The 15,924-nt window shown below is 40.9% G+C and overlaps 1 protein-coding gene across 3 annotated transcripts in view; it reads left to right on the top strand.

Moving 5' to 3' along the window:
• Positions 1-15,924, top strand: part of pold1 (polymerase (DNA directed), delta 1, catalytic subunit) — a 140,512-nt gene that overhangs the window by 25,821 nt on the left and 98,767 nt on the right. For all 3 annotated transcript variants that reach the window (XM_048521169.2, XM_048521168.2, XM_048521167.1), the window contains exons 3-5: positions 2,903-3,019; positions 8,666-8,806; positions 12,685-12,810. In XM_048521169.2, coding sequence (XP_048377126.1) covers positions 2,903-3,019; positions 8,666-8,806; positions 12,685-12,810 — 384 coding nt within the window. The remainder of the gene's footprint in view (positions 1-2,902; positions 3,020-8,665; positions 8,807-12,684; positions 12,811-15,924) is intronic.

The raw sequence follows: 15,924 nt of genomic DNA on the forward strand, positions 1-15,924 counted from the left end.
ATCAATAACTATTGCTGTATCATGTGATAACCAGGGTGGTAGAAGTTGAGCTAGATGGACCTTTTTTTCACATTCAACCCCTCCTACAAATGTGGAATGTTGATTTGTCTTAAAATATTTTTCTTCTCATTTTCTACCCCTCTTGAAAACACAACACTTTTCTACATGCAGTTTCCTGAGCATTGTCAGATCTTCCCCCATCCAGTGACTTCTAGATGTATAAGCTTCAAAACTGAAGGATCCAAGGTCATTTGATTGTGAGATGTGAGTGGGTGATGTCCTCTAAGCAGCATAAGTTTTCTTACAGGTGGTACAGAGGCACATTCATCAATAGAAATGCTATCTGAGCTAACCACTGGGTCTAACTGTAGAAGTCTTATTGCTCCTTTTGTTGAAATCAGGTACCACATCACAGAGTAGATGTTGGGATAGGGGCCTTTACATGATTTGGAGTCTTAGATTTTTAACAGAGACCACTGCAGATGACTTGTTGATTCACTGGTCAACAGATCCCAAGCCTCTTTTTTATATTTGAACTGTAGTCTGTTTTTTATTGTTTCAAGGGATGTTAAAATTGGTGGCAAGCCGGCGCTTTTTGTCCATCCCTATTTGCCCTAAAGTTGTCGCCATTTCAGGGAACAGTTGAGTTAATTGCATGACTGTGGGTGTGGAGTCATTCCAAATTAAGGAAGGCAGATAATAGTTAACCAGATCGGTTTTTATGACACTCAGTAATAGTTTCATGGTCACTGAGACTAGATTTATATACAAGGCTTTATTAATTGATTTTAAATTTGTGGTGGAATTGAATCTATGTACCTATGCTAGACCTCTAGTTGACTAGTCCAGTACTTCTCCATTTTGCCTAACTTGTTGACCACTACCTAACTTAGTTAACCCAGTAGAGCATTAGTGCTGATCTCATGCTGAGCTGGTGACAGAGCAGCTGGACACAGAGTCCCTGGAGTCAAGAAAATTATTGTACCTCGGATGTTGTTGAATCTCTTTCTCTGATTAATGTAGCTGAATATATTCAGACGAGTGGTGAATTTTCCATCACAATCTGTACTTGTGACTTGTTGACGGTGCAGAGCCTTTGAGTGGTCGGGAAATGTCCTGTCCTTGTTGCAGTGTGAAGTTCTAGTTCGATTAAGTGTGGAAACAGGCCCTTCAGCCAAACAAGTCCACACCGCCCCTTGAAGCATCCCGCCCAGACCCATTCCCCTGTAACCCATACACCCCCGAACACTATGGGCAATTTAGCATGGCCGATCCACCTAGCCTGCACATCTTTGGATTGTGGGAGGAAACCGGAGAAAACCCATGCAGGCACGGGGAGAATGTGCAAACTCCACGCAGACAGTTACCCGAGGCTGGAATCGAACCTAGGTCCCTGGCGTTGTGAGGCTGCACTGCTAACTACTGAGCCGCCGTTAAGGTTTTAGTTATTGAGGGTCCTCTGAATGTTGATGGTGAAGGACTTTAATAGTCATGCTAGTATAGTTTAAGATCAGTTTCCTGTGCATGATAATGATAATGTGGTCTGGGTTTTATCTGCCACTTGTCCGCCCAAGCCTGGAAATTGTCAGAGAACCTGTAGCAGACTGGTGTGAGTTTCTTTGTTATCAGAGGAATTGTGAATGAATTGAACACCCAAATCATTGGCAAATTTCCCCAAGTCCAGATCTTATGATTGGCAAAGTTTAAACTGCAAGACTTGTTGGAAGTGTGCTGCACTACCCTTGACTTGTGGATTCTTGTGTTCAACTTAAATGAAACTCTCCTGTATCCAAATCTTCTGATCCTAGATAAAAGCCTGAACCATCTGCTTTTAGCTCAAAAATGTGACTGCTATTGTGACTTCCCAACTCTATTCTATTGTTGTATGTAGTTTGCAACCAGAAGAAAGGATTTTTGACAGAAAATCCTGCCTAGCATTCTAGATCAGAGTTCCCAAAATAGTGGTTGAAGTTTACGATTTAACAAGCTCAGCTAATAAATGACTTAATTATTTTTTGATGTTTGTGAAACAACTTTAGTCTCTAGGCATTAGCTTTTTAAGCACCTTTAACCTCAGTTTATATATTGCAGTCATGTAAATTTGCTCTGCGTAAAGAAGCCACCCCCTGTTTCCTCTGACAAAAAGTAATTCTTTTCCAAATTACTTATTTCAAAGTAAATCTAAAAATATAATACTAAAATAATTTTTCACTCCAGTTTTACCAATGACTCATTTTATTGTGGTCTTTGTCATAGTTAGTATCGATCTCCAGCAACCAGAAGATAAAAGCGCCTTCAATCTCTTTCAGGCATGTTGACCTCTTGACTGGTTGACAGGAAGGTGCTTGAACACTGGTAACTTCCAATGGCACTTGAATTCAGATCTGTGGGACAGACTGCAGAATTCAGCTGGTTCATTCTTTGCCTCAGAAGTAACAATAAATTGGTCAGGTTTTTCGTGTTTTTCTGCGACTGAATGTTGCTGAAGGCAGACACTGAGTGGTATGATGAGAGAATTCAGTGTTAATTATGTTCACCCTTGCGATCTGCTAGTTCAATGTTATTCGGTATAAACATTCACATCTGAAAAATAATTACCTCGGCAAAATGTCAAAGGCAGCTTTGATCCTGAGTGAGTAGTGGTACCTTCAGAAGAAGAGGGAAGAAAATTGAAAGAATAAAATCCATTCAAGGTCACAGATTGTGACAGATGAATTTGAGCTGGTTGTCAGTACTCTACAATAAAATTTGTACAACGTGAGGGGGAATAAAATGGATAATTTCTTTTAAACTGTGTCCTGTACCTTGGCCATTTTGCTTCTCTGGTGGCTGAGTACAAATGGTTTAATTGTGGATCATGTATCATGCTAAAGGTGTTTCCTTTTTTTCCCCCCTTTTTCAGGAAACTTGTTTACTTCCAAGGTTGTAAACAACAAATGGCAGCGCCCACCAGCACCCAGAATTGACCCACAAGTAGATAATATCGCCTTCCAGCAGGTGGAGCTGGAGTACTATGTGGGTAAGTGGTGGGACGAAGAATTGGTGAGGATTGAGAATGTGCTTTCTCTGGCTGCTGCCATCACCACCACCACTAATGGACTTTGTGACAGAGTATCAGAGTTTCATCCAAAAGCTTTTGAGGCCGAGTGATTAAGTGAACATTTTAAAACTGAGATGGATGGATTATTGTTAAACAGGGTTATTACGTGTTACAGAAGCTGATTTTTGGGGAAAGTTCAAGGGGGTGATGGAGCAGAGATGCAGATCAAATTCAATTTAAATGAGTGATGGACCAAGTACAATGGGCTGAGTGGCCTCCAGTTTAATCGTAGATAGTTATATAAAATTATGTAGAATTCCTACAGAGTGGAAACTGGCCCTTTGGCCCAACAAGTCCATACCAACCCTTGGAGCATCCCACCCAGACCCATCCTCCTACAACCCACCTAATCTACATGTTCCTGAGCACTATGGGCAACTTAGCATGGCCAGTTGACCTGCTCATCTTTGAACTGTGGGAGGAAACCCATGCATACGTGGGGAGAATGTGCAGATTCAACGTAGGCAGTTGCCAGAGGGTGGAATTGAACCCGGTCCCTGGCGCTGTAAGGAGCAGTGCTAACCACTGAGCCACCGTGCTGCCCTTAATAAAAAGTTGAGGAGAAAGGGTCATTTGGTCTATCAAGCTTATCCCTCTCCTATTTCAACTTGACTGACTTAGCATCCAGGTTCAACCTGCTCTCCTATCACCCCTTTAATCCCAGCATGTTTGTAATGATGTACCAGATGTCTAAAGAACACTTTTTTGAGTGTAGTTGTACTCTCTTTTATTAATGTAGCAGACCAACGTCCTGGAGTTGTCATCTCTGTGCAGTTTAATACTATAATTTAGGAAATCATCTGTTCATGGTGTTTGTGATAGGTGTATGCAAATTCGCTGCTGTGCTTTTTTTTTCCCATTACAGCATTTCAAAAATGTAATTTTTATGTATAACGCATCCTATTATGGAATGATTTTGCATGCCATTCTTTGAGTCTTAGCATTTTTGTATGCATTCCTTCTGAATATGACTCTTATCCTCTTGTAGGTTTTGCTGCTTGTTTCTTTATCTCCAGAATCACAGAGTTGTCACAGTTCCCAAGGAGACTTGTGGCCCATCATTTTTGTACTGGTTCTCAAGCATGATTGTTTATTGCCAAACTCCTGCCTTTTTACTGTAACCCCGTGCACTGGATGATGATTTCAGTAGAAACAACGTTCTCTTGAAGGCTTCAATTGAAACTACCTACACCATCTACGTCGTGTCAGTTTTTTAAATTCATTCGTTGGATGTGGGTGTTGCTGGCTGGCCAGCATTTTGCTCATCTTCAGTTGCCATTGACAAGGTTGCGGTGAGCAGCCTTCTTGAACCACTGCAGTCAACCTCCTCTGGGTTGCCCCACAATGCCGTCAGGGAGGAAATTCCAGGAATTTGACCCAGTGACAGGGAAGGAACAGTGCTGTATTTCCAAATTTCTTTATTACCTCTTCAAATATCCTCAGCGAGCTAATTAGATATCACTTTCTAATATACCTGTGTTGACTGTTCCAAATTATGCCACATTTTTCATCAGAGTGCTAGTCTTTCCTGAATAATTGTTTCTGGCCATTTCACTGCCTTCTAAGTTAAACTGATTGGTCTGTAATTGCTGGGCCTATCCTTGTAATATTTTTTGAACAAAGGTGTAATGTTTTGTAGTCCTTCAGCACCACCTTCTTATCTAGGGAAAATTGAAAAATTATTGACAGTGTATCTGCAATTTCCACATTCACTTTCTTCAATAGTCTTGGATCCAGTTTATTGGGTCCCAGTGCCTTACCAACTTTTAAGTACCCACAGGTTATTCGTACTGCAATTTATCAATTTTAAACTTTTCTAGTGACGAGTTTCCTTCTATCACCTGGGTTGTGTCTGTCTCATTGGTAAAGACAAATGCAATGCATTCATTTAACATCTTGGCTATGGCGCTTACCTCCATTTGGCAGTCATCTTTTTGGTCCTTGAAGAGCCTAACCCCTCATTTTTCCACCGTTTTACTATTGATTTGTTTATCGATAGCTTGGGATTTCCCTGTAGCTGTTGGTTGCCAGTCATTTTTCACAATCCCTCTTCTCTTATTTGCATTTTCACCTTCTTTCTGTATTCAGGTTCGTTCTTAATCGCGGTTACTAACCAGCACACGTTTTCTTCTTCAGCTTTATTTCTGTCTGCTTTGTCATGTAGCCAGCTCAGGATTTGTTTGTCCCAACTTTCCCTTTTGAGGGAATATACTTTTAACTGTGGAGGAGAAAACAGAGGTAATGTTTTGGGTCCAGTGATCCTTCCTCAGAACTCAGACCCTTCCTCAGAATGTTCTGAGGAAAGGTCACCGGTCCCGAAATGTTAACTCTGTTTTCTCCTCCACAGATGCTGCCAGACCTGCTGAGCTTTTCCAGCAACTTTGTTTTTGTTCTTAATTTACAGCATCCGCAGTTCTTTTGGTTTTTATACTTTTAACTGTCTCTTTCATGGTAGTTCATTGTTGAGCTGCTGTTTTTCCCACCAAACTTTGGTTCCAGCCTATCTTTCCCAGCTCTGTCCTTGCTCCAATTTGGCTCTCACCCTGTTGTGTTGCCTTCAACACTCTATGACACAGACCATCTGGCTAAGGAATGTGCAAGTCTTCCTTTCTTTAAACAGAAGAGCCACCTACTCATTGGTCTCAAAACATATGCATGTTTGATGATGAGACAGTAAACCATCATTTTCCTTCCTGGGGGAGTGGATATTAAGTTGACCATTTCTTTTTCAGTAGCTTTGATTTTACTACTAATAATGTCTTTCATTATAAATTGGCTTCCTTTCTTAGCTGCTTTTTGCTACAAAATTGTGGAATAATGCAGCACAAAAATAGGTCTTTCAGCTCTTCAAGTCTGTGTTGAATATTGCAGAAGGAAAATGTTTGTTTCCTTGAGGATCTAAGCCAGGTTGTGCTGGGTACTTTTCTTGGGGTCTGTCAGCATTTTAGAGTCGTAAGCACAGAAACAGACCCTTTGGTCCAACCTGTGTATGTCAATGATTATCCCAAACTAAACCTGCCTGTGCATAGCCCAAAACCCTACAAACGTTTCTTATTCATGTACTTACCTAAATGTCTTTTAAATGATGTAACTGTACCTGCATCTGTCACTTTCTCTGGAAGTGCATTCCACATACAAACCCCTCTGTGTGTTGGTGGGGGGAAAAAAACTTCTCGTCTTTTTTTAAAAATCTTTCCCCATTTGCCTTGAAGATATGTCTCCTAGTCTTGAAATTCTCCACCCTAGGGAAAAGACACCTGTCATTCATGTTGTCTATACTCCTCATGATTTTATAAGCCTCTATAAGGTCACCCCTTAACCTCCAGTGACAAAAGTCCCAGAGTGTCCAGCCTCTCCTTATAACTGAAACTCTCCATTCCCAGCCACCCTGTTATAAATCTTTTCTGAACTCTGTCTAGCTTACTGATATCTATTTTATAACAGCATGATTAGAGCTGCACACAATACTCCAGAAGATGCCTCACCAACTGTCATGACCTGAGCATGATGTCTCAACTCCTACACTCATGCTTTCATCCCTTGTGGGTTTTAACCACTCTGCTTTTCTTCCTTACATTTTGTATGAGAATTGGAAAAAAAACTTGAATTCTGATAGTACCTTTTGTGACCATTGTGTAGCTGATGAAATCTTTTTGGAGTGTTCTCACTGTATAATGCTCAAAACCTAGCTGCCAATTTCTTAGCAACAAGCTTCCCAAAGCAGTAAATAAGCTGAATTTAGGGGGAGAATGTGGTGCATGGTAATTTGTCAGACTAGTAATCTAGTGATCCACTAATGCCCTAAGAACCTGTGTTCAAATCCCATCGTGATAGCAAGAACTGCAGATGCTGGAATCAGAGAAAACACAGCATGGAGCTGGAGGAACATGGCAGGCCAAGCAGCATTAGAGGAACAGGAAAGCTGACATTTCAGGTCGGGACCCTTCTTCAGAAATGGGGAGGGTGAGGTAGGTGGATGGTGACAGGTGAATGCATGTAGGCAGTGGTTGGGATTGGTCAGTGAGGGCGGAGTAGTGGGTAGGTGGGAGAGGAGATGGATAGGTTGTGTTAAGTCAAAGAAGCAGGGGTGAGAGGGAGGGTTGGTCGTGGGATGAGGCTGGAAGTGGGAAGATTTTGAAACTGGTAAAATATATGTTTAGGCCATCAGGCTACAGGCTCTCGTTTTTGATGGGGGGGAGGTGATGTGAGGGCAGAGGTATAGGAGACGCAAGAGATGTGTTTTGAGGGCATTTTGAATCATCGCCTCCCACCAACAAAACAAAAATAAAGACAGAATCCCCCTTGTCTTCGCATAGTACCCCACCAACTTCTGCATCCAACGTATCATGCTTCGCCACCTACAATCTGATCCCACAACCAAAGATATATTTCCCTCCCCACCCCTATCTGCCTTTTGTGGGGACTGCTCTCTCCTTGACTCCCTCTTCTACTCCCCACCTACCCCTCTAACCCCACCACCCCGGCACCTTTCCCTGCAACTGCAGGAAGTGCTCCACCTGCCCCTACACCTACCTCCTACACCTCCTCTCCATTGAAGGCAAAAAAAAAATCTTTGACATCAGACATGGGTTCACCTGCACATCTGTCAACTTGGTCTGCTGCATCTGCTGCACCCGATGTGGACTCTTCTACGTCGGTAAGACCAAGTGGAGACTTGTAGCCCGTTTTGTAGAGCATCCACACTCTGTATGGGACAAACATCAATACCTTTTGGTCATGAACCATTTTAACTCCCCCTCCCACTCCCTGGGTGACATGTCTGTCCTGGGCTTCCACCAGTGTCACAATGATGCCACCCAGAAACTGGAGGATCAGCATCTTGTATTCTGCCTTTGGAGCTTACAGCCCGATTGGCCTAAATGTGAATTTTACCAGTTTCAAAACCTTCCTACCCCCAGCCTCATCCAATGACCAACCCCCCTCTCGTCCCTACCTCCTTGACCTGACAACCTGCCCATCTCCTCTCCCACCTATCTGCAACTCGCCCCTCACTGACCAATCCCAACCATTGCCTACACGCATTCACCTATCACCATCCCACCTACCTTCCCTGGCCTCTCCCCTCCCCTCTCTCTTTATTTCTTAGCACCCCTCTCCCTCCCCATTTGTTAAGAAGGGTCCCAACTTGAAACGTTAGCTTTCCTGTTCCTCTGTTGCCTGGCCGTGCGTGTTCCTCCAGCTCCATATGTGGTTATCTCAGTCCCACCATGGTGGTTTGTGGAGTTTAAATCCAATTTCAGTAAAAAAAATGGCTGGCACCACTGTTTGTTACCAAGAAACTGTCATCAGTTGTTCTAAAAATGCATCTGTTTGTTCTTGTCCTTTTAATGGATCATCCTTACCTGGTCTGTCCCACAAATGACTCCAGACCTGCAGCAATGTTGTTGACTCTTGGCTGCTGTCTGAAATGTGCCAGCAAGCCACCCAAGGCAAAGGCAGTTAGGGAAGGACAACAGATGCTGGCTTTGCCAGTGACACCCACGTCCCAGGAAAGAATAAAGAAACAAATACCTGTTAATAATTGTAGTTTCATGTCTTTTGCAGGATCTCATGTTGCTGGAATGCCTGGGAGTAAACAGGGGCCAGTTCCTGTTACCCGTATGTTTGGAATTACGATGGAAGGGAACAGTGTCTGCTGCCACGTGCATGGATTCATGCCCTATTTCTATGTTAAGGCACCACCTGGTGAGATTTTGCAAAATCTTAAAATACTGGGGATGATTTGTATTTTTTCAGGATGGGTGATAGCGCTGCACTTGTTCATTTTACTTAACACTTTTTTCCACATCAAGTACTGCCCAGTCAGATAGGAGAGCTACTGTATAATGTTCACTGTGATGATCCTTACAATACAGTTTTAACCCCAAGCTCAATGCTACCAGTATAAATTTATTGAATTTACCAATTAAGTAATCTTTTTGTTTCACTTAGTGAGATTGCCTGTTTTCCTTCTCTGTTACAGATTTTGTTTTATTCACCTTCTAATGAGAACATAAATGGGGCCAAAAGTTGGCTTTTCAATCCCTTGAGGTTGAGTTCTGGTTTAAAGACCAGATTTCATCATCCAGATACCCTTTGTTTTGTTTGATGCTTTTAAAAATCTGATCTTTGTCTTGAATGTACTCAGTGGCCGAGAATCCATCGATCTGTATTGGTAGAAAATTACAGAGGTTCATGACCTTCGAGTGAAGAACTTTCTCTTCATCTCGATCTAATTAATTGACCTCTTATTCTGAGATTATGACCTTTGATTCTAGACTCTCCATCCAGGAAAATATCCTCTTAACATTTACCTTGTTGAGCCTCTGAAGAATTTTATCTTTCAATAAGCCTCTCACTTCCTAAATTCTAACGTTATCTTAGGGCTGGTGAAAATGTGACGCTGCGACAATCCCTCAAGCATTTCTCGTTTCTGTTCTAGGTTAATTTAATAGAATTCTGGCGTCTTCTTTTGTTCACTATTTCAGTATGGATCTCTGTACTCCATAGCATGTTGCATTCTGTTGGCCTGGGAGGTTGACTTAAAAATACTTACGGAATAATACAGCTTTAAAGGAGGCCAATTGAGTCTGCATTAGTATGTTTGAAGAGTAGCCCTGACAAGTTAATAGCTAATAAGTAAAAATGGTACAGCAATTATCATGGGGAATTTTAATCTACATATCGATTGGTCAAACCAGGTCGGTCAAGGCAGCCTTGGGGAGGGGTTCACAGAATGCATCTGTGATAATTTCCTTGAACAATATGTAATGGAACCCATGAGGGAGCAAGCTCTCCTAGATCTAGTCCTGTGTAATGAGACAGGAATAACTAATGATCTCTCAGTTAGGGATCCTCTCGGAAGGAGCGATCACAGAATTGTCCAATTTAAAGTACAGATGGAGCGTGAGAAGGTTAAATCCAGTACCAATGTCCTGTGTTTAAACAAAGGAGACTATGATAGGATGAGGGAGGAGTTAGGTAAAGTAAAATGGGAGCAAAATATTTATGGTGGGTCAATTGAGAAATAGTGGAGGACTTTCAAAGTGATTCATCACAGCGCTCAGCAAAAGTATGTTCCAGTGATAAGGAAGAACTGTAGGAAAAGATAGTCAGTTATGGATGTGTAAGGAAATAAAGAAAAGTATCAGATTAAAAAAAACACACGCAAAAAAGCAAAGGTTTCTGGGAAACTAGTAGACTGGGAAATCTTTAAAGACTGACAGAAAGTCACAAAAACGGTATAAAGAAAAGTCAGATTATGAGAGTAAGCTAGCTTAAAATATAAAAACAGGTGGCAAAATTTTCTATAAGTATGTAAATTGTAAAAGTGTGGCAAAGGTAAACATTGGTGCTTAAGGGGATGAGAAGACCAATAATAATTGGGAATGAGGAAATCGCCGAGGCGTTAAACAGTTATTTTGTGTCGGTGTTCACAGTGGGAGATGCAGATAACATGCTGAAAACTGATGGCAAGAAGGTTATAGCAGGTGATGACCTAGAAATGATCATATCACTAAGGAGGCAGTGCGGGGCTAGCTCATGGGGCTAAAGGTAGACAAGTCTTCTGGCCCTGATGAAATGTATCCCAGGGTATTAAAAAAGGCTATGGGGGGAAAAAGCAAATGCACTAGTAATTATGTACCAAAATTCAGTGGACTGTGGGGTGCTTCCTGCAGATTGGAAAACAGCCAATGTGACGCCACTGTTTAACAAAGGAAGTGGACAAAAAGCAAGTAACTATAGGCCAGTTAGCTTAACTTCAGTAGTGGGGAAAATGCTTGTCTCTATGATTAAGGAAGAAGTAACAAGACATCTGGATATAAATTCTCCTGTTGGGAACACCCAGCATGGGTTCGTGAAGGGTAGGTCATGTTTAACTAATTTGGTGGAATTCTTTGAGGGCATTACTTGCGTGGTGGACAATGGGGAACCTGTGGATGTAGTGTATCTGGATTTCCAGAACGCATTTGATAAGGTGCCACATCAAAGGCTGCTACATAAGATAATGTTGCGCGGTATTACAGGTAATGTATTGACATGGATAGAAGATGAGTTGACTACTAGAAAGCAAAGAGTAGGGGTAAATGGGTGTTTTTCTGGTTGGCAGCTGATGGCCCGTGTAGTGCAGTGTTGGGACTGCACTTGTTTATAATCTACATAGATGATTTGGAGTTGGGGTCTAAGTGTGGTGTGTCAAAATTTGCAGATAATGCCAAGATGAGTAGTAGAGCAAAGTGTGCAGAAGACACCGAAAGTCTGCAGAGGGATATAGATAGTCTAAGTGATTGGGCAAAGGTCTAGCAGATGGAGTACAATGTTGATAAGTGTGAGGTCATCCATTTTGGTAGGAATAACAGCAAAATGGACTATTGTTTTAAATGTTAAAAAATTGCAGCACACTGCTGTGCAGCGGGAGTTGGGTGTCCTAGTGCATGAATCGCAAAAGGTAGGATTGCAGGTGCAGCAGGTAATTAAAAAGGCAAATGGAATTCTGTCCACCATTGCTCGAGGGACGTAGTTTAAAAACAGGAAGTCTATGCTGCAGCTGTATAGGGTCCTGGTGAGACCAACACCTGTGTGCAGCTTTGGTCTCCTTACTTGAGAAGGTATATACTAGTGCTGGAGGGGGTGCAGAGGAGATTCACTAGGTTGATTCCAGAGTTATGAGGGTTGGATTATGAGGAGTGACTGAATAAGATGGGATTATACTCATTGGAATTCAGAAGAATGAGGGGAAATCTTATAGAAACATATAAGATTATGAAGGGAATAGATAAGGTGGAGGCAGAGGGGTTGTTTCCATGAGCAGATGAAACTAGAACTAGGGGGCATAGCCTCAAAATAAAGGGAAGCAGATGTAGGACTGAAGTCAGGAGGAACTTCTTCACTGAGAGGGTTGTGAATCTGTGGAATTCCCTGCCCAGTGAAGAGGTTGAAGCTACCTAGCTGAATGTGTTTAAGGCAAGGCTAGATAAATTTTTGAACAGTAATGGAATCAAGGGTTATGGTGAGTGGGCAGGTAATTGGAGCTGAGTGTCAAAAAGATCAGCCATGATCATCTTGAATGGCGGGGCAGGCTCAAGGGGCCAGATGGCCTACTCCTATTCCTTGTTCTTACGTAAGTTGCACGCCATCATTTTTTCTGCATGCTTCTACCATATTTTCCATACCAGTATTTATTGAAAATGTTAGAGTCTGTTTCTGTCATCTCATTCTCATCAAGCTAATAAAGACACAAATATTGTCAATCTCCATTTATCCTGAGAATGTGGCACCTTCCAAGACAACTTCCATAGGCATTGAAAGACTCTGTGATTTGTGTTAACCATTGGGAAAGCTGGATCCAATTATGTGACAAGAACTCGAACATTGACATGGTTGAACCTTACTCAAGTCTTTCATTGAACCTACACGTGTTGTTTGGAGTCATAGTTATGAAGATTGCAGTTCACCCTGACACAATATTTGCACGGCCTTTTTGTTTAAAAGTGATTGTGGTCATTTCTTATGGTGATATGCTGTGGACCCACTGGCTACATGTGTTTGGTTTTGGTAACCAGGGAATACAATTTGTCTAACAGGATTCGGTTCAGAACACCTCCATGATTTTCAACGGGAGTTGAACACAACTGTGATTAAGGACATGAGATCAAACAAGGACAACATTTCGCAAGCAGTTCTGGCTGTTGATATCTGTATGAAAGAGAGTAAGTATAGAATTCAGTAACAGAAGCAAAAAAGTTCTGAGAAAGGGTCACCGGGCCAGAAACGTTAACCCTCATCTTTTTTCTTCGCAGATGTTGCCAGACCTGCTGAGCTTTTCAAGCAACTTCTGTTCTTGTTCCTGACTTACAGCATCCACAGTTCTTTCGTTCTTTTTAAATAGAATTCAGTAATGTGGCTGTCTGCAGTTCTCTCCCATATAATGATAGGGCAACCAGAGCAAAGGCTGAATTTACATTAAGACAGCTCATGATTGTTGAAAGTAGTAGAAGAGATTGAGGCAAATCAAAAGGTCTTCAAGAACTTGTAAGAGCCTGTAAGTTGTTACTCGAGTAGGTAGTTAAGGTACTATAGTTTCTGGAGAAGAGAATTCTAACAGGAGATGTGAATATATGAATTAGAAGCAGTCATAGCCTACTCAGACCTTCAAGTCTGCTGTTCGGTGATATCTTGGCTGATCTGATTATTCCATATTCCTGCATACCCCTGATAATCTTTCACCTCACTATTGATCAAGATTATATTCATGTATGCTTCAAAAATTTCCAAAAGTCTGTGCGTCCACCCTCTTTTCAGGAAGAGTGTTCCAATGACTAAAGGACTGTCTGAGAAAAAGATTCTCCTTATCATTAATGGCTGACACCTTATTTTAGAACAATAACTCCTTTATTCGAGTTTATCTCATATGAGGAAACATCCATTCCATATGCATCCTGTCAAAGACCACTCATGACCTTGTCTGTTTTAATCAAGTTGTTTTACACTATTCTGAACTCCAGCAAATACAAGCCTAGCCTGTCCAACCTTCCCTCATGAGATAACCTGTTCATTCCAAGTTTTAGTTTTATAAACCTTCCCTGCACTACTTTCAGTACTAAGTAAGGAGGTCAATATTGTACACTGCTGCAGATATGATCTCATCCATGCCCTGTATAACTGAAGCATAACCTTCTATTTTTGTATTCAGTTTTTCTTGTAATAAGTGGTAATGGTTTTCACTTTCTTAACCTCTTGTACTTGCATACTAGCCTTTTGTGAATTGCACACTAGGATACTCAGATCCATCTGCAATCTGTCACCATTTAGATAATTTGCTTCTTTCTTATTCTTCCTGCCAAATAGACTTCAGATTTTCCAACATTGTGGCATTTGCCAAATATTCACCCAAACATTTAATATATTTGCAGCCTCCTTATGCCCTCTTCACAACTTACTTCCCCACCTGTCTTTGTACTTACCGGAGATTGAGCAACTGTGCTTTCTGTCCTTCCTTTTAAGTCATTTATATAAGTTCTAATAATTGAGGCTCCAACACTGATCCCTGTTACACACTACTCATAGCATCTTTGCAACCAGAAAATAGCCAACGTATGCCAACTCAATTTCCTTTTAGCTAAACAAGGTTCTGACAAGGCCAATACATTACCTGCTATACCATGAGCTTTTCTGCAATAACCTTTGATGTGACACCTCATTAGATGCTTTCTGGAAATTGAGGTACAGTGCATAATTACTCCCTCAGAATTCCAATTAATTAGTTAAACATTAAACAAAGCCATGTTGAGTCTGACTGATTACTGTACATTTTTTCTAAATGCCATACTGTAGTGTCTTCCTAATACCTTCTGGTGTTTTCCCAATGATAGATGTAGTTTCCTGTTTTGTTGTTATCCCTTTTTGAATAACAGTCATATTTTTTACTTTTAAATTGAATGGAACCTTTCTAAATCTAGGGAATTTTGGAAAATTAAAATATACACATCAACTATCTTATTAGTCACTTTTAATACCCAAGACTGAAGCCCAACATGCCTGCAGTTTCAGCACCATCTCTCTAGTGATTTTTAATATTGTAGCTCCCTCCCTTCCATTTCCAGATTTACAGTTTTTTTTTCCCTGGGATGTTTCTTCATTCCAAAGCAAAATGCCTGTTCAATTCATCTACCATTTCCTTATTTCCCCTGACTAATTTTATAGCACTGACACTCACTTTTTAAATTATTTTCTACTTTAAATATCTGTAAAAACTCATGATCTGTTTTTATATTTCTTTTTGATTTTCTCAGGCTTCAATTTTCCCCCATTCGTAACTGTTTGTTATATTCTGTCCAGTTTTCTGACTCGCCATTTGTCTTTGCATAATTATGAGTTTGATACATTTCATTTTTTTGGCTAACAATGGATTTTGGGCTGTCCCTTGGAATTTCTCTTTCCACTTGAAGTGTGTCCTGTGCATTTTGAAATATCACCTTAATTGCCTGCCATTATATCTGAGTTGCTCTATCCCTTAACCTAATTTGCTGATTTACTTTTGTTAGCTCTGCTTTCATGTCCTTATAATTGCCCTTATTCAAATTTATAATAGTCCTCTTGGATTCTGTCTTCTCTTCCTCAAACTAAATGTAAAATTCAATTACACTATGATGATCACTACCTTAGGGCACATTCACTGAGGTTGTTAATTAATCCTCTCGTTGTAAAGTACCAAATCTAATATAACTTGCTTTCTGGTTGGCTGAAGAACGTACTTTCCAAGAAACTATTCCAAAAATATTCTGTGAGCACCTCATCTCAGCTTCTTTTGCTCATCTGATTTTTTTTTCAGCCTAAATGGACATTAAAATCCCCATTATTATCATTTTTTCTTGCCGTCAGGATCCAAATTGCTTACTTGATTGCCCATCCTACTATCTGGTTACAGTTGCAGAGTCTATACGGCACTCCGCCAAATGATTTGCCTTAATTACTTATCATTACTATTCAAACTGCTTATGTGTCCTGGTTCCCTGAAATTGGGTTCAGTCCTCTCTATTGTTTGTTTGATATATGTTGGGGCTACAATAACAGCATCACAATTGAATTGAACAGTCCTGGGATAAGACAAGGACAAGTTTTTGATTCCCAATTATGAGGCTATGAGAAAGAGTGCCCTTATGAGTGTCAAGAGAACTGACCACTCTTCTCTGCTATGCTATGTCGTGTTGTCCACATTTGCAAAGAAGGAAGTCAACTTTGACAAGACACCTGCCATTTCCAAAGCAAGACTATCTATATGAAGGAGAGGCAATGAGAAAAATCATTGTTTCAGATTCCAAATG

Source organism: Stegostoma tigrinum, chromosome 38, assembly GCF_030684315.1.
Source record: "Stegostoma tigrinum isolate sSteTig4 chromosome 38, sSteTig4.hap1, whole genome shotgun sequence".
Taxonomy (NCBI): domain Eukaryota; kingdom Metazoa; phylum Chordata; class Chondrichthyes; order Orectolobiformes; family Stegostomatidae; genus Stegostoma; species Stegostoma tigrinum.